We start from the raw sequence: 24782 nt of genomic DNA, 5'->3' as shown, positions 1-24782 counted from the left end.
TGTAATGGTTCATACACATAATTTAGTCGGCAACTTAACCAAAAAATAAACCAAATAAGTTTTAGACCAGCGTCAAAAAAACGTGCCGACCATACGAAATAAAGATGAAAATAACAACCGGTTTTCTTTAAGCAATACAAAGACGGTCAGTTATTTCTGTATAGAGTATTCACTAAAAACTCACATCAGTAACATCTCTAACTGTCGCTTTCGGTCCCAGTGTAACAGGATTTTGGATGAAACCTTGTTCATATTTCTGCCAATAAAAAAGAGGAAAAGTTCTTTAGATCGAAAAAGCAATTCAATTTTCATGCATTTGAAAATATCTTGCAATGCAAATGTAGTAGAAATTTGAAAAAAAGCCACAAGCTAATTCCTAAAATCTGTTTATACATTTTAAATATCTAATCTTGAATTTTAAACAATATATATATATATAAAATAAAGGTTTACCAAAAATAATTAGGTGAGTGAAAGTGTTCTGATATTACCTTGACTCTGCGAACTTCAGCAGCTTGAAACTCAGGTGTGCAGTTGTAATGTATGAAACCCATTCCTCCCATTAGCTAAAATATTATGCAGTAAGTTAGAATAAAGGCATTTTTTGACATAAAACTATGCTTTCTGTGTCGTTCTTATAAACAATTTTTGCAAAAAAAAGAAAGGCTTTTAAATATTTTTATTTTAATCATATCAAAAAAATATCTGTTCCTCTTTTTTTGACATAAAACTGTGCATCCTGTTTCGTTTTTATAATATTTTTGCCAGAAAAGTAAAGGTGTTTGAATATTCATATAATTCTAACTTACAGCCATCCCAATTGCCATGTCTGATTCAGTAACTGTGTCCATGGGTGACGACAACAAGGGAGTCTTTAATGAAATTTTCTTTGTCAAAGCTGAAGTCAAATCCTGGTGAAAAATTTAAAAAAATGTCAACTTGGGAAAAGATACAAATTTGTAAGAACAACAATCTTAAACTAATAAGCCGCATTTAAAAAAAAATTCTTTTGTTCTTCTGGTCCTTAAATGTGAACGTATAGTAGGGTGAAGTGGATACAGAAATATACATGTTTATTTTATTTAAACAACTTACAACTTCTGATGCAGTGAAGTCAATGAAGCCGGGTAGAATAAGAAAGTCACTGCAGAATAAACAAATTATTAGTTGTTAGCTTTTAAAACCATGGTCGTAAAATTCAACCATAAACTATTTGGTTTAACCAGCTATAAAACTGTATCAGTAAACACATAAATAAATGAATACAGATTAGTAATACATACGTTTTTTGCATACCATAACAAACATAAATACTAAAATATTAATAAAATAAAGCATACATACTTGTAAGTCAGTCCATCTCCAGTGTTTAGTAGTTGTGCAGCAGTTAATCCATCCTCTGGTACATAGCTGGTCTCACCGCTTATTAAAAACTCGGCCATTTTGCTTGAAACAAAAATTTCAACGTTATAACGATGCTAGAGTGCGTAACACGTTCGTACTATATTTCTAAAATTAAAAAGCCTAATGATCAAAAAAATGTGATTGTGTAAAATTCTGCATGGCCTATTTCTATAACCGAAACGAACACGCCAAATATATCTTATTAATTTACACTTTACACGGATAAATATGTGTTTGAACAGCTCAAGTCATAAAACATTTGGTATCCTAGCGAAAGCGCAACTACTGAAGCACTGACATAACCTCTGGAGCTGCGACAACTAGGACCGCGTGCTCGTTCTGGTGTTATGACGGTCCTCGCTTTTTTCGCCTCACTGATTCTGAAATGCCTTTTATTTATCGCAAACTCGTGGCACCCGCAGCGCGCAGGGGTCAAACGCATTGTAACTGTGGACATGACATAGCTGAAGAAAGGAGATAAATCTCGGCACTTATTATCTGCAAATGATGTTATTTGCAGCACTAAAGCACTGCAACTGACTTTTATGTGCTGTAGTGCCAACGCAGTCGATAAACGAGCAGTCGTGACTCGTGGTTAAATCGAATGTCATTTGCAGTACATTGGCTGTCGTCCTTCTCGTGTGTGGACTTTTCCTTTATCAGCCGAAGCGCAATTGGTAGAATACTCCCACGATAGGCTTATCATTACTTGGCTACAATAGCTGCTGCATTAAATTGTTGACAATATGTATAAGTAAAATGAAACCAATCTTGGGTTGTAATCTCTTTGCGTGTAAGCAACTAAATAAAAAAGTCTTACTCTGAATTTGAACGGTTAAGAACTTTATTAAAGAAAGTCCTCATTCTCCACGATGCAGAAGTTGTCAAATAATCTCCATAGATCTCTTCTGACATCCCGCGGTTATTATTTTGGTCCCTCGAAGAGCTCGGAGCATCCGGCTCGTAAGGTAGATCAAGTGAATCATGTTTTAACATTTTAACACTATGATAGTTTTATCTCATATGTCTAAACGAAGCATTACACAATTTATGGTGATAAATAGTGAACTAACATATTATATGGACATATCATAATACGTAAGTGGTATACATGAACGTACATGTACATATCCATACAGCAAGCAATGGCTGCATTTATAAAGTAAGTTATGTGCACACACAAAAGTAATTCCTGAATAAAATCTGTAGCTGATGGGACGTTCGACTAAATTTAGTTATCTAGCTAACCCTGCACTATATTGAAACTGTGCATTCCCGATTACATGTACCTCAAATGAAACACTTTAATAATCTCTTTCGTAAAACCTAACAACTAAGATGTTTAGTACACGCCGCTGCATTTCTTAAAATTTCTTATCATTTACAACCGGTCAATGAATCCAACAACTGCCGCTCTACACATGCATACGTCACACGTGATGTATACTACAAACCTTTCATTTCTTAGTACCTCTCATTGGTCGTGTTTATATAAAGACTCCGTAAAGCAGTTAATGTACCATGCGGCACCCTTAGCCAAAGTGCAGGGAACGGAATCGATTACAAGCGTTGATTGCTACGAAACGTCGGGCGCCGAACGCTTGCAATCACTAAATGGAATTTGAAAACGTTTTAATCGCAGTTCCCACTCCTTATTCGCCACAGCTCTTTACTAATCCTCGGTAAAATATCCGTACTGTTACGTCACTTGCCTATGAGCTCAGACGGATAACAAATTTTAGAGACGGTAGGGGTAGCCTATACCTCAAATAAGTTATACGTTAAAAAACGTAATAGTCTGCAAAATATCGCTATACTATTTAAACGTTACAATTAAACTGTCACTTTTTATAAATTAGACTCATTGATCTCACCTTGGGATTTGGTTTACTAAGATGTTAAATATTTATGTTACAACTATTTAATCATTAATACTAAGCCGTTGATTTTAATTACCTAATCTCAGTATTCTGAACCACTGGTACAGTCTTTACTTCTGCTTTGAGTTATGTTGCTGCCTAATTCGAATTACTTTTTTAAATCTTGAGAATTCGGTGAAAATAGAACTAATTTTAGAACAACACGACCGCAAGAAAAAAAACAGCTATCATGAATTGTGAACTGTCATCCAATGTATATCGGTCCCATAGTTGCAGACTGGAACGTGTATGGGTTACGTTCTACATTCCACGCATTGTAAAATGTCACACAGAGAAAACTACAACCTATATGAGATAGGGTTTTGGTTAAAAATGTTAAATTGCAGCATTTATACATAAATTCTTAAACTAAATATTGACACACGTTGTTTTATTATTTTAAGAATAAAGCAAAGGCAGATCGTTGACTATTCGACGACATGCTAAGCAGAAAGTACAAGCGGGTGTTAAGTACAAATGATTTATTCTACAACAGTGCAAGCGATGTAACACACGACTCATAAACTTTTGCAGTTTAGGGGATTTTTTGCTTCATATACATCGAAAATCGTTTCCGTTTTACGGATTTTTTTCGCAAAAAAGCGGAACTTGTTTGTTTTGAAGAAATTTGAACCGGCGCCCCAGTATACTGCGCTACAATGACGTCACAGTGACCTCAGGCGATGACGTCACGGATATAGTACGAACTGCATCGCGCGGGGGAAAGTATTTGTTCGGTTTAAATTAAAACAAGGAAAGCGGGCGTTGATCTAAGATGGTAGATCAATAGTTCCACATTGTTCACACTGCGTCACCATGTGGTTGATTAATCGCCGGATTTACGTCGCCAGGTGATGCTGCAGGGGTGGTTGTGCTGCTTTCTTGAAGGGCACCATACTGCCCGATGAATGAACCGTCTTCGTTGAATTCACGCGCCTCTTCATCGCCGAAAGCATCAATCGAATCACCCGCAACACTGTCGCCTCTAGTGCGTAGAGGTGTGGTGGTGGGTAGACCGTCAGACGGCGTAGTTTTACCGTTGAGCGGCGAAACCGAAGTTGGGCTATTCAATGGCTTTTTAGCTTCGTCATCGTCGCTGAAATATAAACGGAAGTTGAGTTTACACAAAACAAATAATGCAGCAACCTAACAAGGTCAGTAAACAAGGTAACTAAGTTATTCGACCGTAATTAACCTACCATGGGTTGACCTAACCAGAACACTAAATACGTTTATGGTGCATAAATGATTAACACAAGGCTCGGTAGTTACATTAGTTACAAAACCATTACCACAACACAACATATCGTGTTAAAGGTCTAGACGACAGTAACAGTACTACAGCAGTTCACATATACATGCACGACGGAACGGAAGGGCAACAGGCTTAATTTAGCGGTGTCTACTGAAAAGAGCATGTGTGTGACTGCAACTATCAGCCCAGATCCTATCATGAGATGACTTTTACTTCGCTGTTTTATGTTGTAAAGCTATCACGTACGATTTCGCTCCGGGCAAGCTACATGGAAGTTCACAGCAAGATGTGGCATTTTCAAAAATGCATTCGGATCGTGGAACTTTAAAAGAATGTTTTTCTACGGAGGCAAACTTAAATTAGAATTTACAAAACGGGCGAAGTGTGGTTTAATCGTGTTCTATCAGCTTGTCTAATTCACTGAAAATCGAGGACGAAAGCCACAAATTCTAAAACGTGCAAAATAAGAAGTCGGAGCTCCCGATAAAGATAACAGATAAACAAGATAGCGATTTATCTTATAATCCGAACACAAGTAACATGCACGTTCCTAATCTTGCATTAATTCTTGAAAATCGATCAAAGTTCATGCGGTTTACCGGCACGACCAAGAAAAACCATAACATTTAAATATTTACTTACATTTTCCTGATAAGTGTTGGAAGTCAAAATAAATACAGAATTGATTATAAATATTAACATATGCTTAAGTGCAACATTTAAAAAGAAGAATACTTATTATATTAAAATGGGGTAAGATGGGACACCCTTAGCATACCAAATGGAACGAGAAACTAGAATAAAGAGTCTCCCACCCTACTATATTTATGTATGTATATATATATATATATACACAGCGGTAGCAACGCGACCGGCACCAGACATCCTCTGGTTAAGGGCGGCGCTCCAACCACTACACTACAGTGTTACAAAATAAACTGTACATGGATTTTTCAATTGGCAGGCAACTACGACCAGAGTTATGCACGAAATTAGCGGGTCAAACTTATACAGTCAGTAATTTTCAATAAATACACATAAAGGGAGCGTATTATTACATCGTTGTTTTCTACATAATTATTATATCATATACGTTAATATACATAACTTACTTATATTCCCCAATGTCTTCGGATCTGTTTGGTTGCGACTCCTGATCAACTAGCTGACCCTCCTTGTCAGCAACTGCAATAGAAATAAGACTTGCTATTTCTAATATTCTAACAATTCTTTGTATTAATACCTTTATGGGTTTTCAAAAAATATCATCGTTTTTTTAAGACAATGACGATAAAACTATATTCTAAATTTTGTAAAATAGATAGGAAATTAAAATTGGCAAAAAACGCAGGGAGAAATGTCAAAATGCTAGTAAAAAAATGGTAAAGCAGTCGCACGACTACAACTGTGTTAAGATTATGTGGAATGGCATTAAACAGGTTTTACGCTGTTTAGATGAGAAACGGAAAATATTACTTGAAACACCGGTTATACAGAAAAAAAAATACTTGGTGATTAGAGAGATTAACAATTACACGTTACAGCACAAAGAAAAGTTGCTTTCAGATAACTAAAAAAATAATGCGAAAATTTACCTGAATATTTGCCACCTTTTCGACGACGTGAGACAAATACAATGATAATGAGGATAATCAAGAATACGATGATAGTTATAAGGACAATAAACCAAATCTGTCCAGTTATCCCGGCAGAAGATGCACCTGTAAAAATATCCGTTATTTCCCACGCCACAAGGCGTCGGAATGTACGCCTCACATTCCGACGGTAATCAAAACCACTTGTAGGAAACATTGAAAACCTTTTGCTAGTTCGGCCTGCTCTATCTCTGCTGCGCTTGGCTAAAGATCTGTTCTTAACGCTTGGTAAATATATACACTGGTGTGAGTTCTTTGCTGCCAGGAAGGTATATATATATGCAGGCATTTACATACAAGTATAGTTAATCACCGTTTTACGGGTCAATCCCGGAGAGCTGGCCACTGGAGCGAAGATAGGGCACGCTTCGCTGGGCTTCTGTTTATTTTACAGATTGGTATCTCTTACTGCTGCGGCTTTCTGTACAGCGAGACCGGGGGAGCACGTTATTTATTTAGCTCATGGCTGCGAATGCGGTGTCTGCGTTAAACGGTAATACAGAAACTTTCCGTAGCTAGAAGTGATTTATGCGGAAAGAAATTAAATAGCACAAACAGTCGTGCCTACTTTTCAGCACGCGTGTTTACGATTACAGAATCTGTAAGGCAGATAAGCGCATGGCATTCTCGTAAAAGCAATTTTGTGTTCGAAATGTTGTTCTTTGCGATCATCAACTTAGCTGAAACTTATCTTTCGTGTTTTTCAGTTTGTTTCAGCGGCGATGTTTTCAGGGTGAAAATTATTTAAATTGACGTTGCTAAACTGGAGTGGTTACCCGGGTTTAGGACTGTGACGATCACAAACTGTATTTTCGTGCAAGCTGCCAAGAAAAGGAATTGACGACCCGCTACAGAGGAATCTGCGACCATGAGTTATCTGTGGCGACAATGTGCTACTTGCACCGTTGGAATAACCGGACGGGCGGCAGCATAAAATACCAGTCAACTTGCGCACAGATCAAAAACATTGCATTGGTCTATAGCTCGCTTTTCTTCTACTTTTCAATTGTACTTATTAGTTTGACGATGTGCGCTGACGGTACAAGTGTGGAGTATATGAGTAAACCAGAAACAGTGAGAATCGCTGTTATGGACTTATCAGAAAAGCGGTATTTGTGCTTGCATCGACAAAGAATGTATTATACAGTGAAGGCATGTCGCAATGAAACTTTGAGTGATCCAAATGTATATGGTAAGTACATAATTATGAACTATCTGCAACAATCGTACATTTTTGTTCTGCTTTTTGTGATTCGTTACCACCGTGGAAGAACTTTCACGACGTTTATAACCAACTAAAACAATAATTACTGCAAATGGGAATACCTCTTTAAACCCATTTTGTGTTAAAAAATTCAGGGAATTGAAATTTTTGCTATCCTTACAAAGCATATCTGCTAAGACGCCCAAGCGAAATACAGTCGCAATGACATAACGTCTGTTGTACATTGCTGCAAGTAGCTTTCATTCAATAGTTTAAATTCCTTTGTAGGTTTACCGAATTGAAGTTTCTATTGTGTGCTTAACGCTCTATGCTCTTATATACAGCACACTTCAACATCTCCGGCAAAGAGACACGTGGTGCATTCAATACGTCACACTTGAAATCAGGCGACCAAGTGGTTCTGTCCGTGACATTAGAAAATGGGAAGAAACTTAACTTAGCGTGGTCAGATAGTCGCCTGATTGCTTACGACTTCTCTAGGGATGATATTGTGATTCAGCTTGATAAATATTTCCTCGTGGAAAGCCATGGGTCACGTAATGGGAACACATCTAGTCATCAAGACTCTGGTTTATTTCGCTTGTATTCAAACGCCCGGAGCTGCAGCGCCTTCTACGAGAATCCCCGTGTCACATACGTAGGTGTAAAACGGATTGGAAGCGTGTTTCTACATAAAGTGAGACGGGTGCCGACCAGGGGTGGAGGGGAATACCACTGCGGAGGGAATGCTCAGATTCGGGTGTGCAAGCAGTGTCGGGACGAAAAAAACGAAACTAAAGAGCTGAGAGCAAATTGGAAAGAGAAGTGTCTCGAACTACGGAGGACCTGTGACGTATCGCCGAGTCGTGCCGATATCGCGCGGTTTAACAAGGATACAGCTCTATTTCGCGTCGAACCGTACCGGTGACGTCATACCTCGTCACAGCCGGTCAATTGAGCAGTGGTGGCGAGGTAAAAGGTCAAGTAGAAGCGGTAGTCGGAGCGGGCAGGTTCACGAAAGGCCACACCCATCTGAGTGTCGGCATCCGACGCGAAGTATAAGCAGAGCTTGATAAGCTTATTTAAAGATAGGAATGAACTTAATCCGATCAGAAGCCCGGCGAATGCAGATCAACAAGTTTCAAAGGATATCTCGGGGAAGAAACTCATGCCGACCGATTCGTGTTTGTTTAGTAGATGCAGCATTGCCAAGACCAGCCGAACAAAGCGCTTACTTCAAACATAGCGGAGTGCATGGAGTTGCCCGGGGCACGCTTACATGTTGTTGATACCATCGACATTGTTTGTACAACTTTTGGCTGCTGTACCGTAGATTTTTGATCTTTCATTTGCACAGTGTGTGTTTTGTTCGAGACGTCGCAGAAATAAGGTGCAAGTTCTAATTGTGTTGAAGCGTTCGCTGCTGTTTTCTAAGTGTTCCATTTTTTCAAGTGTCTAAGTAAAATGAAACGTACCACAATGGCGTAGTTATGTAACTGGAACCTTCGCGAGACAACAACGTGTCAATTCCTGTGTGACTTAACACAACACCTTTGTGACGTACACACAATTAAATATTACGCAACTCCGATCAAAAAGATGTCATAACTAATGCACTGAGCAATCAGATGCTTTCATTTTTAGGTATTCTTTATAATGCGCTTATATTTCGTTTAATCCGTCTGCGTTGTTTTGCGGTTAAATGCCTGTTATGTGATAAAGACACGTTGTCAAGCTAGTTTTTGACGTCAAAGGCCCTGTGTTTCTTAACACATAAAGACAATGCGAAATAACAATGAACATTATACCAACGTATGGTAAAGCGATCCCGCTGCCCCAGATGCCAACTATGTTAGTATGTGAGCAGGGAATCACTTTGGACTTTTGTTTCCATAACATTCCCAGCCACTGTGTGAGGCTTTAACAACAGTATGGCATAGTAGACTAGTAGTCGCATTGAAACTGCAGGGGGGAGGGGGGCGACAAGACATTTTTAATTTTTAAAATGAACAATTGATCTAAGTCATTTTGAATACAGTACATAATCTTTTTAAACTGTTTTAGTATGTGGGGATTCATAATCGCGATGTTTCAGCTCGTTTTTACTTTTTAACCGAATATGGTTAACTTGTGTAACCACATGATCTCAAAATTCACAGGCAATGCAGTTCTGCACGCACACCAATTATTAACACTAATCTAAATCTCAATTGCTCGCTAAACTGTGTATCCCAAACACTTAATCGGTTGCCTGAGAACTAGTTCCCAAACTAAAAAACTGCTTACAAAACAAAGCAAATACCTGTTCCGGATGTGGTTACGATGATATATTCTGACGTTGTGTTGTCATAATCGTTAACGGAGACGATCCGGATCAAGTATGGGGTACCGGGATCGAGTCCTTCCAAGGAGACTGCCTCGCCGGTTTTAGCAGACGCATAAGGTCCAACTGTAGACCATTTGTCTTCATCTGAAATTAGAACGAAATACAAAAATGAGTTTAAATATGTTTGTAACTTATTATCCTAGTGTGGTGAGGCAATCGTCGGGAGTTCTGTTTTACACACATTATTCCATTTTGAGTTACCACGTATGTGACATTGTGGGTGATTATTTAATATATTTTTTCCTTATTTAATGTATGGCTGATAATTTAGATAACCCACAAGGGATTACTGGGTTGAAGAAGTTACTGCAATTGACTTTCCCAAGCAAATACGCGACAAAAATGGTGACACCGCTGAGCCTCGAACCAGAACCTCTGGTCTAGAGGCGAGTTTTGTGACAACTCCGCTAAAATATGATGCACACATAAGCATTAGGTTTCCAAGCAGAGCGGAGAACTTTGCTTATGATGGTAAAAAATAAACACAGCAGTATTACGATCAAAGTAAATACAACCAATGCCCACCTGATTTTTTATATTCAATAAAGTATTTTGAAGCGGGAATCCCCTCGGCTGAGAACCACGTGACGTTTGCGTTCGACAAACCGGATGTGACGTTGAAGGTAGCAGGTTTGGGGGCTGGGATACAAAATATTCGACTTAGCATTGCAATGGCGGAAATAACTATAAACTTAGGGTCATTTCAAATATTTCATACTTTAATTTAATATATATATATAGTAGGGTGGGGGAGGATGGGACACCTTTTCGTTTAGTTTTCTCTTTCCATTTGGTAGTAAACAAAGAAAATTCAATGAATTATAAAACCGTATCTTCACGACTTCCACAGACCGTTGTCAATTGTTTAAAACACGACCAGGCTATTTGGATATTATGTGTTAAAGATGTCCCATCTTCCCCCACTCTACTATAGTACTGTGGGGTAAGATAGGACGTCGTTAGCACATAAATCCTATATTTTATAATTGTATTTTTAACAATTAACAACGCTCTTTTAGATTCGCGGAGCTACACAAGGCTGTAATCTTATTTGTTTACTACCAAATTGGACGAGAAGGAGGATCAAAACATGTCCCATCTTACCCCACCCTATCACGTTCTTCTTCGGCTCATTCGAAGAATTTAATAAAGAAATTGAATGAATGAATGAATTTGCTTTATTCTCGCGTGGCCGGAAAACGACATACAAACGACAGTTATAACACGAGTATTCTGTTTCATACACCACCTGTCAGCTTACGAGTTGCCACGTATGTTAAATTGATTATTAAAGTTATATTGTTACGTAACAAAGTTTACCTTCGCCTGCCATCGTCGACATGAGAACATTAGATAATTCACCCACGCCTTTTGACGTACGAGCGCCAACTGTGATGTCATATAAGTGATTTGGACGTAAGTGAGTCATGACGTAAGAGGTATCGTCAAGCATGATGGGTCCAAAACGTTCCCTGAAATTTCATGTAACGAAAAATATATATATTTTAACAAAATAAACTAGAAAACTGATTGTATTTTAACATACAGTGAGAAACGTATTAACTAAATAATTAAATGCTATATAATTGAAAACAATGTTTAATATTACTTAAAATCTTCTTTTATTTGTTAGAAATTTTTCCAAAATATTAGCATTCCACTTGGTAATACTGAGTCTGATTTTAACTTGTTAATTTTTTTAGTGCGATTTTTACTCGTTCAAAATGTTCTTTTTTTACATCTACTTACGTGGTGTCGTTTAGGCATACGTAGCTCATGACGTAACCAGTAATGACGCCGTTTGGTTTTCGAGGACTTGACCATGCGAGGTGGATCGTTTTATCAGAAGATTGGACTGAACGCAGTAAATGTGGTGGACCGGGTGCTGTAATGTATGAGTTAGATTAAAGTTTACATATGTGGGGTAAGATGGGATAACGTTAGCATTTAAATCCCATATTTCCCGATCGTTTTAGCAAAGTTAACATCCCTCTTTTTAGAGTGGGGGCTATTATTATACAACTCTGTAAATATGCTTTGTTCACTAATAAAACAGAATAAAAAATGTCCAATCTTACCCCACCTTATTAATTTATCTTTATCTCAATTGTAAAAAAAGGCAGTAATAATTAAAACAGTATAGAGAATTGAAAGTCAATAAAACACACTAGGAATAAAAAAATAACAAAAAGACAAGATAGAAAAAAGATAGATTTGATCATTCGCATTTAACTCACTGCTTTCTGGTGTTATGACGTCATATGGTAGTGAATTTGGACCAGATGAAACACTGTTGAAGACAGCAACACTGAACGTATATTGTGTGTTTGGCTGAAGATCGGTTACTCTTGCTGTGTTGGTGTCACCAACTTTCTGATTTACTGTAAAAATATGTTTTCATTTAATTTTAATATTCATAGAAGTGTAGAAGTTCTTGGATGAGAATGATTGAAAGTTTCATTAGAAGAACAATTATACCACATTTCATCATTCAGTTAAAATGCTCCCGACTGTATATTGCATTTCAATCGTTTTTGCAGTTTCTTTTAAAAAAACGTTTTAATTTGGCATTACTTTTAAGATAAAGTTACAATGCACAGTGAGTGTGAATCCAAAACTATAGATTTGATTCACTTTCCATTCACTTTCCATTAGACTAAGTGCAAAAACTGTATTAAAAATTTTCCAAAAAATTGTATAAAAAATTATTTTAAAAATTAAGAATATATAAGTGCAGCATTTAAGACTGAAAGTTAAAAAGTCACTACAAGTTAAACACCCACCAATCAAAAACATAATTTATAAGATATAAAGCATTAGGTGTAATGCAGAAATCTAGACAGATATTTCCCTAATACTACTCACTGCTGCCACTTGTGGCCAAAACAACCACAAACTCACCATCATTATAGCCAGAAGTAGGTTGGAAAGACACAGTGTATCCTAACACTTTACCACGTACTGAGTCAGCATCAACCTTTTGCCATGTCACAATGACTGTTGTTGCATCATCATCAATTGTTTGGACCATGACATTAGTTGGTTCAGACATGGGAGCTGTCAAAAAAATTAGAAAAACAATTATTGAACTAAACTCGTTTTGTGTTTTAACTATAAAGGATATGGTTTGTGGGCAGTAATAGCATAAACAACATTTTTAGTCATTTTCGAAAAAGTTTTGAGTTTTTAAGGAAAAAGTTTGTTAAGGCAAATTTGATTTTTTCGAACCAAATGGTTGTTTTGGTGGTTGTTATAGTATAATAGACTATAGAGCTTTTTTTAGCTTAACCATTTTAATTGCTACTAAAAAAATGATTTATAAATTTGTAACAAGGTGACATATATTTTTCATTAAACCACTTATTTCAGGTACATATCAAATCAATCCAAATACGCATACAAACGCTAAACCAATTATTTCAAACTTACAATCTTCTCCAGAAAACCCAATGACATCAGCTGGGTCTGCTGCAGATCCAATAGAATTATAGCTGACAACCTTGATATTGTATGGAGTATATGTTGGAAGACCATTCACTTCATATGATGTTACGTCACTGCCTGGAACAGGAATTTCTGTTCTGTTCGTGCAGTCATTTACTGGGCAGTACCTGGAGTATATAAACATAGTTATACCACGTACTGTGTGACATTGATATATGAGTAATATTACACTGATTTTTATGCCTGTTTATTTTTACGGCTTATTAACAAATTCTCGTTATGAAATTTACTATTCAAGTTTCTAAGATAATTAGGATTACTTTTAACATAGTGCAGCCATAGTAACTTTATACATGTTACCAAATACAGACTTATACTGATTACTGATAATAAGCCCTTGAGAAATAATCTTTTTTTAACATTCATAATAGCATTTTTTCACCAAATCCTGTCATGTTTTTTTAATATAATTTGATTAGACCGATTTTTTTGTGAATATACAATGAAATAAAAAAAGATTATACTAACTTGATATAGTAACCAAAACCTGGTCCGTTACAGTTCACTGGTTCCACGGGTTGCCAGGTGATAATCATGTTAGTTGGGGTGTTCCCCTCCCCTGATACTCCTACTGGGTTTACACTGGGAGCTGAAAAAGGTTTTTTTTAAGAGGAACCAAAAAAACTTTATCTGTTTTATTCATAATAGTAAAAACGTCACAAAAGTAGAAAACAAGTTATTTTTTAGTAAATTTTAGTAATTTGAAGATCCATAAAAATCTGAACTGTTTGCTTAACATTTCTACAAAACTTAACAAAATCTTACCATCGTCCGGTGTGGTATACCGCATGCTTTCTCCACTCGGTGTCTCACTCCAGCCAATAGAATTACGAGCCCACATTCTGAATTTGTAATTCAAACCCGGTGATAGTGTGACATCATAATAGATTACATCAGGTGACATCGAATCAACCAATAAGAACCATTCTCCTGGTCTGTAATTATTTTCTTCATACTCAATTTTATATTCTGTAAACAAAAAATGATTTTATACCATGCACTGGACATGTTACAATTAAAACTGTTATTTTTCTTGGTTTTAAATGTCATAAAAAGTTTTAAATTTTATAAATCTCAGTTTTAAATTTCAAAAAATGCTTTAAATTTAAAATTTCTTGGTTACACCTTCTTGGTTACTTCTAAATTTAAAACTTCTTGGTTTTAAATTTCATAAAAGGTTTTAAATTTCACACTTCTCAGTTTTAAATATCATAAAAGGGAACAGGACTTGGATTTTTACTGGTTATAACAAAAAATATCATAAAGGAAACAGGGCTTTAATTTTTACTGGTTATAACAAACAGAGACATCATACAACCAACCACATAACTACCTTCTATTGGAGAAAAGTTATTATCAGATGGTTGCCATGTAAATCTTACATCTAAGGGAGTTGCACCTGTAGCTTCTACAGAGAAATCCATTGGTGGTAATGGGACATCTATGGACAGAATAAGAAATGTTTCAGGACCAATTATTAGTTAAAATATTTTAAACTTTAAAACAATTGCTTCAAGTTGTCAGCCACACAAAGTAAAAAAAAATTAAAAATATTTTTTACCAATTCATTTTAAGGAATGAAATAATTTAATTATTCTGATAAACACACAATCGCATATGGTGTGGAAGATGAAATATTTGTTGTAAAAGTCATTTATTGGTAATTACCAACAATGCCACAAGGTATACGAAATAGGTCATCTGTCTCACAACAACCATGTTCCCCAGGCATGCGAGGATAAAAAAATATTCTTCATAAAATTAACAGCCCAGAATAAAAATGCTTTAAATAACCAGCAATTTCGCACATTAAATCTGTTCGGTCCTGTCTGCAGGCATTCACTATGCGAGTTATTTTAAAATTTATACACTATAAATTATTAAAGCAGTATAGGATTGTAACCTTGTACAACCAATGTGAAATGAACAGAAGCATGGTCCAGTGTGGTGTTGACCATAACTTTGTAACTTCCAGTATCTGTGAACTCTGCATTGTCGACAATGTGATTGACACCTCGACCAACAGGAATGTTGGATTTATACCAATGTACTGAACGTGGCTCAACTCCCGTGTCGGTGGTAATCTATAATAACAGTGGAGCAATGTTACAGTTTGTGTAGTTCATGTTTCCGCATTTATGTGAGAAATTACCTTTCAGTGTTAGTCAAAAAGAAGGTTTTATTTTAAGGCCATTGCCAACTAGAAATGCAGCTTTCATAAACATAATATTATACAGTGATGTTGGTGTAATTTCACGCTGATAAAAGAGCCGAAGCAAAATAGTATATATGTTTAAGGAGATACAGCTTCAGATTTTCAATAAGCGAAGCTTTGAAATTAGAAACTAAGCATGTAGGGTAAACAGTATGTGCAAATAAAATAAAATATTCGTTTATACTACATTGACTTATAATAAAATCCGCGAATCTGACCCTGATCTGATGTTTATACAGTTGAAAGATTCCAGCTTAGTAAAATCACAGTAATAATCCGGTGCTTATTTCATATCTATTTCACAATACATTATGAGGTAGAAACCTAAACAAAAGCCTTATTGACCTGAACTGACATGGTCACCGAATCGCCTCGTTTTACAAAGTAAGGAGTTGGGTGAGCAGACTGGATCCGGGTTCGTTCAAAAACTGACAACGAGGTGTTTAATAATAAACTTCCATATTCGTTCCAAGCAAGACAAGAGTATGGACCAGCATCATCAAAAGTTGCTTCGTGTATTCGGAGATATTTATTTTTTCGAAGTGAAATTCTGAAGAATGACAGAATTAGACTATGGAATAAACTGAACGCGTTCCCATAATGTTAGTAAAAAAGTTATCCAGGTATTGTGCAAAAATACATCTAAACAACCTGTCGTTCATTGCAATATCGGCCCCATCTTTTTTCCACTTGATGTCAGGAGAGGGTGATCCAAATACAGGACACTTCAGTTCAATAGATTTTCCCACAACTTGTTCATACTGCACCACATCATTGGAAAGCGCAAGTGGCTTTGAAACTGTATACGAAACATAGATGAAAAGAGAAATGTTAATGAATAATACATACATGGACACTAACATTGGCAAAAAGGTGTGCGAAGGTTGTTTTATTATGTTTGTGTTATCATGAAACACAGTATTGAAAAACTAGCCAAACAATAAACGTTATTTAATGCAAGTTTGCACAAAATTTTAACATTAAATCAGTCACATACTATAAGTATACAAAACGCATTTAAAAAAAAATTAAATATGCTAAAGCTAACTACTATATTTTAATTATTGAGACAGGTAGGTACCTAACACATTCACATATGCTTGTTTTATAATGCTCCCATATAGATTTGATGCAATGCACTGGTAGACAGCAGAATCTGGTATTTGCAGATTGTAAAGTCGAATTTTGGTTGGGTGGATTTCACGATTATCCATTTTTGGAGTGTCTGTTGTAAATGAAAATGTTTTATAAATAAATGTTAAATAAAACGATAAACGGCCATATTAAATGAAAAATTAGTAAATATTTAATTACACCTTATTAATGAAATTTGTTCTAGAGGAGTATACACCATGAAACTTACAAATAATGTTATTTCAAAGTAGCATGTTGTTCATTCAGGTTTTAAAGTAGAGTTACATCACCTGCAATAGGAACGCCATTGACCCTCCATTCTATTGAGGGCGAGGGAATCCCCTCAGGTTGACATCTTATTGTGACGTTGCCACCTGGATATCTTATGACGTCACGAGGTGTATTATCACCGGTGGAGAAGAAAGGTCGCGCGTGGATCAATACTTTTTCATCTACGGCGACTTCCCCAGCACTATTGCTAGCCGTGCATCTGAAAATCGCAATCGTTAATGTGACGTCATCAAAATTCATGTCATGACTTCAGCGTATACCTGTAATCGGAACTGTCGTCATATGTCGCGTTGCTAATGGTAACGGTTCGTCCGAAATCTTCGATGACGTAACGATCGGTCGGCCAAACTCCATTTACCTTTTCCCAGTGAACGATTGGAGTTGGTCTGGCAGTAATTAAAGAAGATTCAACATCATGAGGATATTGGTAAAGCTTTATTTTGGAGAAGGTTTTCTTTGTTTATTTTACTTACTTTCCCGTGGCCGAGCATTTTAGTCTAAAGGTGTCATCTTTGAGCACGATTTGCGGTTCGGTTTGGGGAGCGGGAGAAACAATCACTGGTGGTTGGTCGTTCATAGGATTTGCTAAAAAAGAAAAAAAATACATAACTAGAAGTCTTAAACTTCCAGGGTTGACTATTGTTATAATGCGGGTCTATTTAAAATGAAAGATCCCCAAAGGCTAAGCTACAGCAGCAATATGGCGCCATAAAATATTCATGCGTTTAATGCAAAGTCAAGTGTCTGTGGCTTCAACCAATTTTCTGACTCAGCCTACTTTAAAAAAGCGACGCAAGGAACTTACGAAGGAAGTTACCTAATAAGTACTGTGAGGTGAGGTGGGGAGAACTTTAGCACATAATGTACAAGTATTCGGATCGTGTTTTAAACAATAAAAAAAACGATTTATAGAAGTCATAAGGATACAGTTGTATAAATCTTTAAACATTCTTTGTTTACTACCAAATGAGACGAGGAAATAGAATGAAAGTGAATTATATTTACCCCACCTTACTATATTAAAAATACCCCAAAAAAATACCCACGAAGTTACATACGTGGTAAATCGTAAGCGGGCACGAGGTGTATGAAACCGAACGTGCACGTTATAACTACTGTCATTGCCCCGCCACGCGAAGGTAAACACCTTTATAATTTTATTTCATGAACTTCTAAGGTACTCTTTAGTGACTATTATGCTTAGGCAAGCTGTTGTGCAGTGTTGTCCCTAAATTTAGCAACAAGCGGTAAAGTCTTACATGCATCGACGTAGAACGTGTGGTGGGGACCATCCGCAGACCTCCTAGTAATTCGATCTTTTATTATACAGTAGACTACGAGTCCATCGTCACCTCCTTCGACGTTGGAGAAGATCAATCTTCCATCGGACGACTGAGGATCATAAATAATATATGAATCAAACGTCATCATGCTCAAGGTAACACATCCATGGTGTTTTTAAGGCAAGAGGTAAATGCACGCGTGATGTGTCTTATAGCTCATGATGCTACTGTGTCATATATTGAACAGCACGGATCTTTAAAGGCCATTGACATTCGGCCCAACATACCGATTATAAGCTGTATGAGTAAAAACAAACAAGGAACGTAACAGGACGGTCATCAGGACCAATAGACCGACTGTTATCCCGTCACGCAAAGTTAAACAAGTTAATTTTATTCGTATATTCAGTAATTCATTTATTTAGGCCTATGAATGAATTAATGTATTTATTTGTCGGAATGAATGAATAAATAAATTACATTCATTATAAACCTAAATATAGTAGGGTGGGGGAAGATGAGACACTTTTAGTACAGAATATCCAAATATCCTGACCGTGTTTTAAACAATTAACAACGGTATATGTGAGTCGTGAGGATACGGTTTTATAGTTCTTGAATGTTTTATGTTTACCTAATGGGACGAGAAAATGGAATGAAAACGTGTCCCATCTTCCCCCAACCTTCTATAAAAAATTAAAGTTTTCAATCTTCGCGATGCAGGATAACGGCAGTCGTTAAAACATAGACGTTGTGTTTCATACACTGCGTGCCCGCTTAGAGGTTTCCACTGGGTTTGAACAATTGCTCTCAATTGCTTTGCCCAAGGACACTAACGAACAAAACGGTGACGCTGCCGAGCCTCGAAACCGTAACCTCCTGGCTTGACGCAGGTCCTTATCGCTATGCTACAGCGCAGTAAAATCACTTCAGCATACTAAAGTTCTTTGTACCGAACCAGTACGACAACGAGACGGATAAATTATTGCTTTACCTCAGATATTCTTTCGTTCAATGTAACGGTGTCTGGTTCAAACTTCCACGTGATTAACTTATCATCGGAGCTGTTGTAGCTGCAAGGTATCTGAAGTGGGGCGCCCACTTGTGTTTCTATGATCTTGTTTTCCGGTAGTAGGAATACGGTCGCTTTAAACGATGATAAAATGGTTACAAATAAATATCTCCACGTTGTAAGATCATTTATCGGTGCTTAATCTGCTAGTAATATCTAGTAGGGTAGGGGAAGCCGGAACATCGGTATTTTAACGTTTAACAACGATCTTTGAGAGTTCTAGGTATACGATTTTATATTCCTTTGAATGTTCTTTGTTTTCTACCAAATGGAACGAGAAAATTAAATGAAAATGTGTCCCATTTTTTCCACCCTACTATATAGGTAATTAATAAAAATTTTAACACATTTTACGTACACAGTACAGTAAAGTGAAATTTAAAACGCAGTTTGAATTGCTAAATACAACGTTACAAACTGGTATATTAGGTTAGCTAACTTCTACAACATATTAATATACCTGCAGCTTTTAAAGTTGTGGATCTGGTCATTGCTGTTCCGAGGTCATTAGATGCAAAACATTGGTACACGCCTTCATATTGAAGAAGTTCTTCTTCCGGCAGATTTTCACTTCCCCTGTATAGTAATGTGGTAGTATTAGAAATGACACACCAACACAATGCGTAATGCGTTTGTATGTTATAAGTATAGACAGTAGAGATAGGGACTATACATTTCCATCATGGCACTTTGTTTTATAAAGTAAAATAATGTATAAAACATATTAAATTTGAATGATATTCCTTTAGCAGGCGAGCAGTTAAAATTTACGAAATTTACGAGTTAATTTTCCACACGAACGTCTGACTTTTTTACAAACGAATTATTTAGCGGGTATTATTAAAACGCAAGGAACCTTTTGAGACGAAAATGTTATTGGTCACCATGCAGCTGAAGGGTTGTTAATTTTAATAATAAGCAATACAAGTGTAAACAAAATAAACACCTAATGTGCTGCTGTATAAGAAGTTTAAGCACAGAATTCAAGTTTAACAATTTAAAACAAGTGCAAACTAAATTGTTCAAGCTGATTTTCGATCAAACTGCAGGCTCGTGTATTCTGGCTTAGATTGGAAATATCGATTAAATAAAATCGATTAGAAACCATTTGTTGATTACTTGCCAAAGAAATGACGTCATAGAGTATGACGCATATCTATTTAATGGACGAAGAACATAAGCTATCAATCATACAGATTCTTTATAATTGCAATATAACATGACATACCTGAAGGTAATGGTTCCATCTTTTTGTGACATCACAATGCTAACGCCAGTTCCGTCATTGGAAGGACTATCAACAGTTTCCAAAGTACTTCCATCTTTCTTCCATAAATATCTACGTATAATAAATACCTTTTTTCCGAAGCCGCGCATATAAAATTTTATATTCGTATTTAATGACGTCACGTATACAGTTATATGATGACGCGACAAAAATAGTGAATTAGTCTTTTACTTTATAAATCACATAAATGATGTTTAATTCGTTTCAGATTTCTAGTTCTTATAGTATGGAAGGTGTTTTCTCTTTGTTATCGATTGATTCTGTTTCATCATATCACAAACCGGTAACGCATATTTGTCGTTTATTGTACTAATATATGAGGCTAATACCCCAAACCAAGCCTTGTTATAAAGTTATAATGCAATTTACCATAATTTCATAAACCAGTAAGCTATACTTCATTTTCCACTGTAGCCCTTTAAACGCGCCAGCGAAAAATCGAATTTCCATTAAATTAATTTAACCTCAAAAAGCAACCACTGTTTCATATGGAAGTTTTATCCATAACACCGAAGCCACATCAGAATAAACTATGGTTTTATCTATGCCACTGATACCTACTTATTCTGAACTTTGGTTAGGTGACACGTTTTTGCTTTAAAATTTTTCTACTCGTGTACCTTGATTTAAGTTTAAGGACAGTCGTTTTGTTGCTAATTCCCTACTCTTTACTGATGCAATGGATTAATTTTTAGTTATACAGTAGGGTGGGGAAGATGGAACACCTTTTCCATCTATTTTCTCGTCCCATTTGGTAGTAAACACAGAAAATTTAAAGAATCATAAAACTGTATCCTCACGACTCCCATGGACCGTTGTTAATTATTTAAAACACGATCAGGATATTTGAATCTTAAAAAATTGTCCTATCTTCCCCCACCCTACTATATTTTTGAAGAGGTACTAATCGTGATGATTTAAAAAAACATTTTTTCGCCACTATTACGTTCGGTCAATAACTCCTGAGGCATATATTTGTGCGTTTTTTGTTGTACACGGCAACCAATATCTAGAAAAGAAAACAATATTGCGGCCACTCTTGTTGTTTGTGTGCCAAACCGATTAAGTCTTAATTTTTGCAGGTGTGGTAATTTTATGTTTATCTGCACTTTATATAAAAGGGTATTTGGAATTTAGACAATAATAAACACACGTTATTTAACGGTTCCGCTTTGCTAAAAAGTGCCTTGGTTTACGACCAGGCTTTAATATACACCCAAGCTTATATCGAATACGGAACAAACCTCACAGAATATTGAGAACCAATGCTATGAAAATATTTGCTTAAATCGGACAAGCGAGGTTGTTCAAACAAATTATCTCAATATATCAACAAGGGATACTTGAAAAGAAAATCGTAATTTTGTATATGACCTCCAGTAGTTGGAATTAAGAAATAACGTTTCCATATAGTAGGATGGGGGCAAATGGGACATCTTTAGCACATAATATCCAAACATTCTGATCGTGCTTTAAACAATTAACAACGGTCTATGAGTCATAGCAATACGGTTTTTAATTGTTTAAATGTTTTTTGTTTACTACCAAATGGGACGAGAAAACAGAATGAAAAGGTGTCCCACCTTCTCCTACCCTACTATAGAATTCCACGTCGCGGTTATGGCGCTGTTTACCCCGAAGCAGAACACTAATTATTTTAATTAAATATATGTTGTTTTCGTTACACTTTGGTTTCTTGGTTAAATTTTGAACCAAAGTTTAGTAAAGTTTCCAACCATTAAGTGCTTAATGAACCAAAGCTACTTACAGTTGCGGTTCACGGGTTAGAATAGTTTATGAGTTTAATTTGGCCAAGTGTTGTGGAGCGTGGGTTATATAAATACTCTCGAGAATCCTACACACAGCATGGACGCAAAAACAACCACTGGTTGTAACTCGAAGTACTGAACCCGTAATTTTATAACAGACCCGCAATAAAAAAAATACAGCAACAAAATGAAGTGACAGAGAATTTAAAATTTGCTATTATAGGTTTACATTTATCAGTGCTGTTTATTAATCATGTCGTCATTGGTTCCTAAAATGCATATAGCTTGTGAGCCCGTGGCGTAGAATAGGATGGGGACCATGGGACACCTTTGGCACAAAATATCCAAATATCCTGAACATATACTAAACAATTATCAACGATCTAATGTAGTCTTGAGGATACGGTTTTATAATTCCTTGAATGTTCCTGTTTATTACCAAATGGGACGAGAAAATAGAATAAGAAGGTGTCCAATCTCCTCCATCCTTAAAGCTTGTCGAAGCTGAGACCGCTGTTTCATTTTACGAATAATCTTTTCATTTAATAATACACATACATATGCTTAGTGTATAGAACTGACCATGCAAAATGCCCCGACCGGTACTTACCCTCCTGTGCTTTTAACATCTGGTTGGGCGACCGCGGCGCATCGAAGTACAATCAAAACGCGTGGAATCGCGTATGTGACCTCATCGGGTTGGATGGTGATCGTGGGTGGGCGTGGCACTTCAACAAATATATTGAACTATTTACAAAGTTTATCGAAACAAGAATGATACATATCATAAAGTAAATGAAAATAGTGAAATAAAAATGGACAGAATGACTACGTTAAAATATTTTATTTATATTGGCAATTAGGGAATATAATCTCTATTATGTGGTGCCGGCAACTACTCGAGTTGTTGTTTTATAGGAATAGAGACACGTGGCGTTTTTGAATATGACATTTTAGGAATTAGTATATTCAGATACATATTCGTCATATCCCAAAACAACTTTGGTAATATCATTACTTACGTTGTTCCTTGGCTGTGAGATTGCGTGAAAAATAATTGGTATTATTAAAAGTATCTCAGATTAAACTAAAACAAAACATTTTAAAACTTAATACACATTTAAATAATTGGAATACGCTGTTCTGTAAGGCATGTGGTTTAAACAAATCCGGTCGTCTTATAATTTGTATAACATTTACTTTGATTTGGGTGTGGGTACAAATTTGAACATATAGCTGAAGAATATTTTATCGATTTTGATTGTTAACGTTATATAAGCCGTCATCGACGTCTTACCTTCAGGTGGTATATCAAGGGCCGAGATGCTAACGAAAAGTGACGTCACAATTAATATCCAAACTGACGTCATCTTGACGTAATCAATAAAAAAGTTTAAAGATTTTCAGAAATTCAGTGTTAATATGACGTCATACAAAATGGAAATCTCTGTAAAAAATAGATCAATTTGTAGAACGGAAAAAAAACTATACAAAAGAGACTCCTTGGGGCTTAGACCAACCTACTAATTAACATTTGTTTCCTAAACCTTAACGAATAGTAAGTATAGAATGAATGGTTTTGTCGTATGTGAGTAAAAGTTGGCAAAAATGAAGTGTGGAAAAGGGTTATAAACGAATATTACAAAATAGTGCTGTGTCATCTATACACCAGCAGCTGTATAGTATGTCCTGTTACTGCTGCTAAATTTGGCACCCGCATTACAAGACCCCTTTATATTTTAGCTGCTTTATCCTTTTTCTGAGTCTACCATTTATCCGTACAAATATCGTTGAAAAAAGATTGGTTTGTATTCAATTCCCAGTAGGCGAGGAGGTTTTATGTAATATTGATTAGACGGCCAGTCAGTTAAAATGAATAATTTATCCGTTTTAGAATATCGAAAAATAAAACACGGAATATTTACGATAGAGGAATCTTCTTAAAATGACCAAATGTGGGATATTATACACCCTAATGTAAAGCCTGCTCAGACTTCACAAGCACACTATCGATTTGGATCATCGGCGTATCCATACACCCTATATGTCGATTTAAAAACATCTATTAACCTATTCAGGCATAAAAATAGCTTTTAGGGTTTAACTCTTATATCGAACATCTGTCCAAAATTTACAAGACGTTTGATTTACTTCAGATTTATAGAACCTGATTTAATTCTCAAGGGAGATTTTAAGCAACGCATATTCGAACGCAAATAATACGATTGCAAACAACATCTGTCCAACTAAACATTGTTTGATTTTGTTAAAATTACCTTTGACAACCATTGATAAATTGAACGTGCTAATAAACCATATTATTATAGTTCCGCTCGGTTACAAGCATCAATAGAGTTACAATAAATGAAATATAACCTTATCAACGGTCTGCATTTCACAACT

At 36.1% G+C, this 24782-nt stretch overlaps 3 protein-coding genes across 7 annotated transcripts in view; 1 reads left to right on the top strand and 2 right to left on the bottom strand.

Moving 5' to 3' along the window:
- LOC100178866 (inosine-5'-monophosphate dehydrogenase 2) overlaps positions 1 to 2471 on the bottom strand; it is an 11324-nt gene extending 8853 nt beyond the window's left edge. For 2 of the 3 annotated variants that reach the window (XM_026834582.1, XM_009864122.2), the window contains exons 1-6: positions 2225 to 2433; positions 1345 to 1446; positions 1096 to 1144; positions 810 to 911; positions 492 to 566; positions 185 to 256 (exon numbers count right to left, since the gene is read on the bottom strand). In XM_026834582.1, the coding sequence (XP_026690383.1) occupies positions 185 to 256; positions 492 to 566; positions 810 to 911; positions 1096 to 1144; positions 1345 to 1446; positions 2225 to 2400 (576 nt within the window). In that variant the 5' untranslated portion in view covers positions 2401 to 2433. Of the gene's footprint in view, positions 1 to 184; positions 257 to 491; positions 567 to 809; positions 912 to 1095; positions 1145 to 1344; positions 1447 to 2224 lie in introns of all 3 variants that reach the window. The other variant, XM_002121108.4, reaches the window with a different exon arrangement.
- A 1319-nt stretch (positions 2472 to 3790) lies between these two features.
- Positions 3791 to 23826, bottom strand: LOC100185138 (neuronal cell adhesion molecule). 3 transcript variants are annotated; one of them, XM_018813001.2, is made up of 28 exons: positions 23677 to 23826; positions 23402 to 23413; positions 22990 to 23107; positions 20551 to 20661; positions 19783 to 19898; positions 19245 to 19396; positions 18227 to 18359; positions 17441 to 17552; positions 17228 to 17353; positions 16967 to 17166; positions 16624 to 16767; positions 16194 to 16341; positions 15888 to 16092; positions 15231 to 15411; positions 14661 to 14768; positions 14093 to 14296; positions 13796 to 13916; positions 13253 to 13434; positions 12725 to 12880; positions 12061 to 12204; positions 11573 to 11708; positions 11144 to 11295; positions 10349 to 10462; positions 9740 to 9907; positions 6174 to 6299; positions 5691 to 5763; positions 5221 to 5226; positions 3791 to 4419 (listed from the first exon to the last, which is right to left on the bottom strand). In XM_018813001.2, the coding sequence occupies exons 1-28, from the start codon at positions 23747 to 23749 to the stop codon at positions 4125 to 4127; spliced, it is 3816 nt and encodes a 1271-aa protein (XP_018668546.1). In that variant the 5' UTR covers positions 23750 to 23826; the 3' UTR covers positions 3791 to 4124. The 3 variants fall into 3 exon arrangements, with proteins under 3 accessions (XP_018668546.1, XP_018668551.1, XP_009857441.1); XM_018813006.2 differs by lacking the exon at positions 5221 to 5226; XM_009859139.3 differs by lacking the exon at positions 23402 to 23413.
- On the top strand, positions 6306 to 8917 carry LOC108949982. Its single transcript, XM_018814294.2, has 2 exons — positions 6306 to 7425; positions 7782 to 8917. The coding sequence occupies exons 1-2, from the start codon at positions 7122 to 7124 to the stop codon at positions 8363 to 8365; spliced, it is 888 nt and encodes a 295-aa protein (XP_018669839.1). The 5' UTR covers positions 6306 to 7121; the 3' UTR covers positions 8366 to 8917.
- Positions 23827 to 24782: the final 956 nt, after the last annotated feature.

Source organism: Ciona intestinalis, chromosome 1 (genome assembly GCF_000224145.3).
Source record: "Ciona intestinalis chromosome 1, KH, whole genome shotgun sequence".
Lineage (NCBI taxonomy): Eukaryota > Metazoa > Chordata > Ascidiacea > Phlebobranchia > Cionidae > Ciona > Ciona intestinalis.
Note: the sequence above shows the minus strand (reverse complement) of the source record. Positions and strands in the feature narration are given on the sequence as shown.

Excerpts from the sequence above, each read along its gene's own strand:
- LOC108949982 (XM_018814294.2), top strand. The coding sequence starts at position 7,122 with ATGTGCTACTTGCACCGTTGGAATAACCGGACGGGCGGCAGCATAAAA. Across the intron at positions 7,426-7,781 it reads GAGTGATCCAAATGTATATG|CACACTTCAACATCTCCGGC; the intron begins GTAAGTACATAA and ends TCTTATATACAG.
- LOC100185138 (XM_018813001.2), bottom strand. The coding sequence starts at position 23,749 with ATGACGTCAGTTTGGATATTAATTGTGACGTCACTTTTCGTTAGCATC. Across the intron at positions 17,167-17,227 it reads GACGACAGTTCCGATTACAG|ATGCACGGCTAGCAATAGTG; the intron begins GTATACGCTGAA and ends TGCGATTTTCAG. Across the intron at positions 10,463-11,143 it reads GTCGACGATGGCAGGCGAAG|CCCCCAAACCTGCTACCTTC; the intron begins GTAAACTTTGTT and ends TTTGTATCCCAG.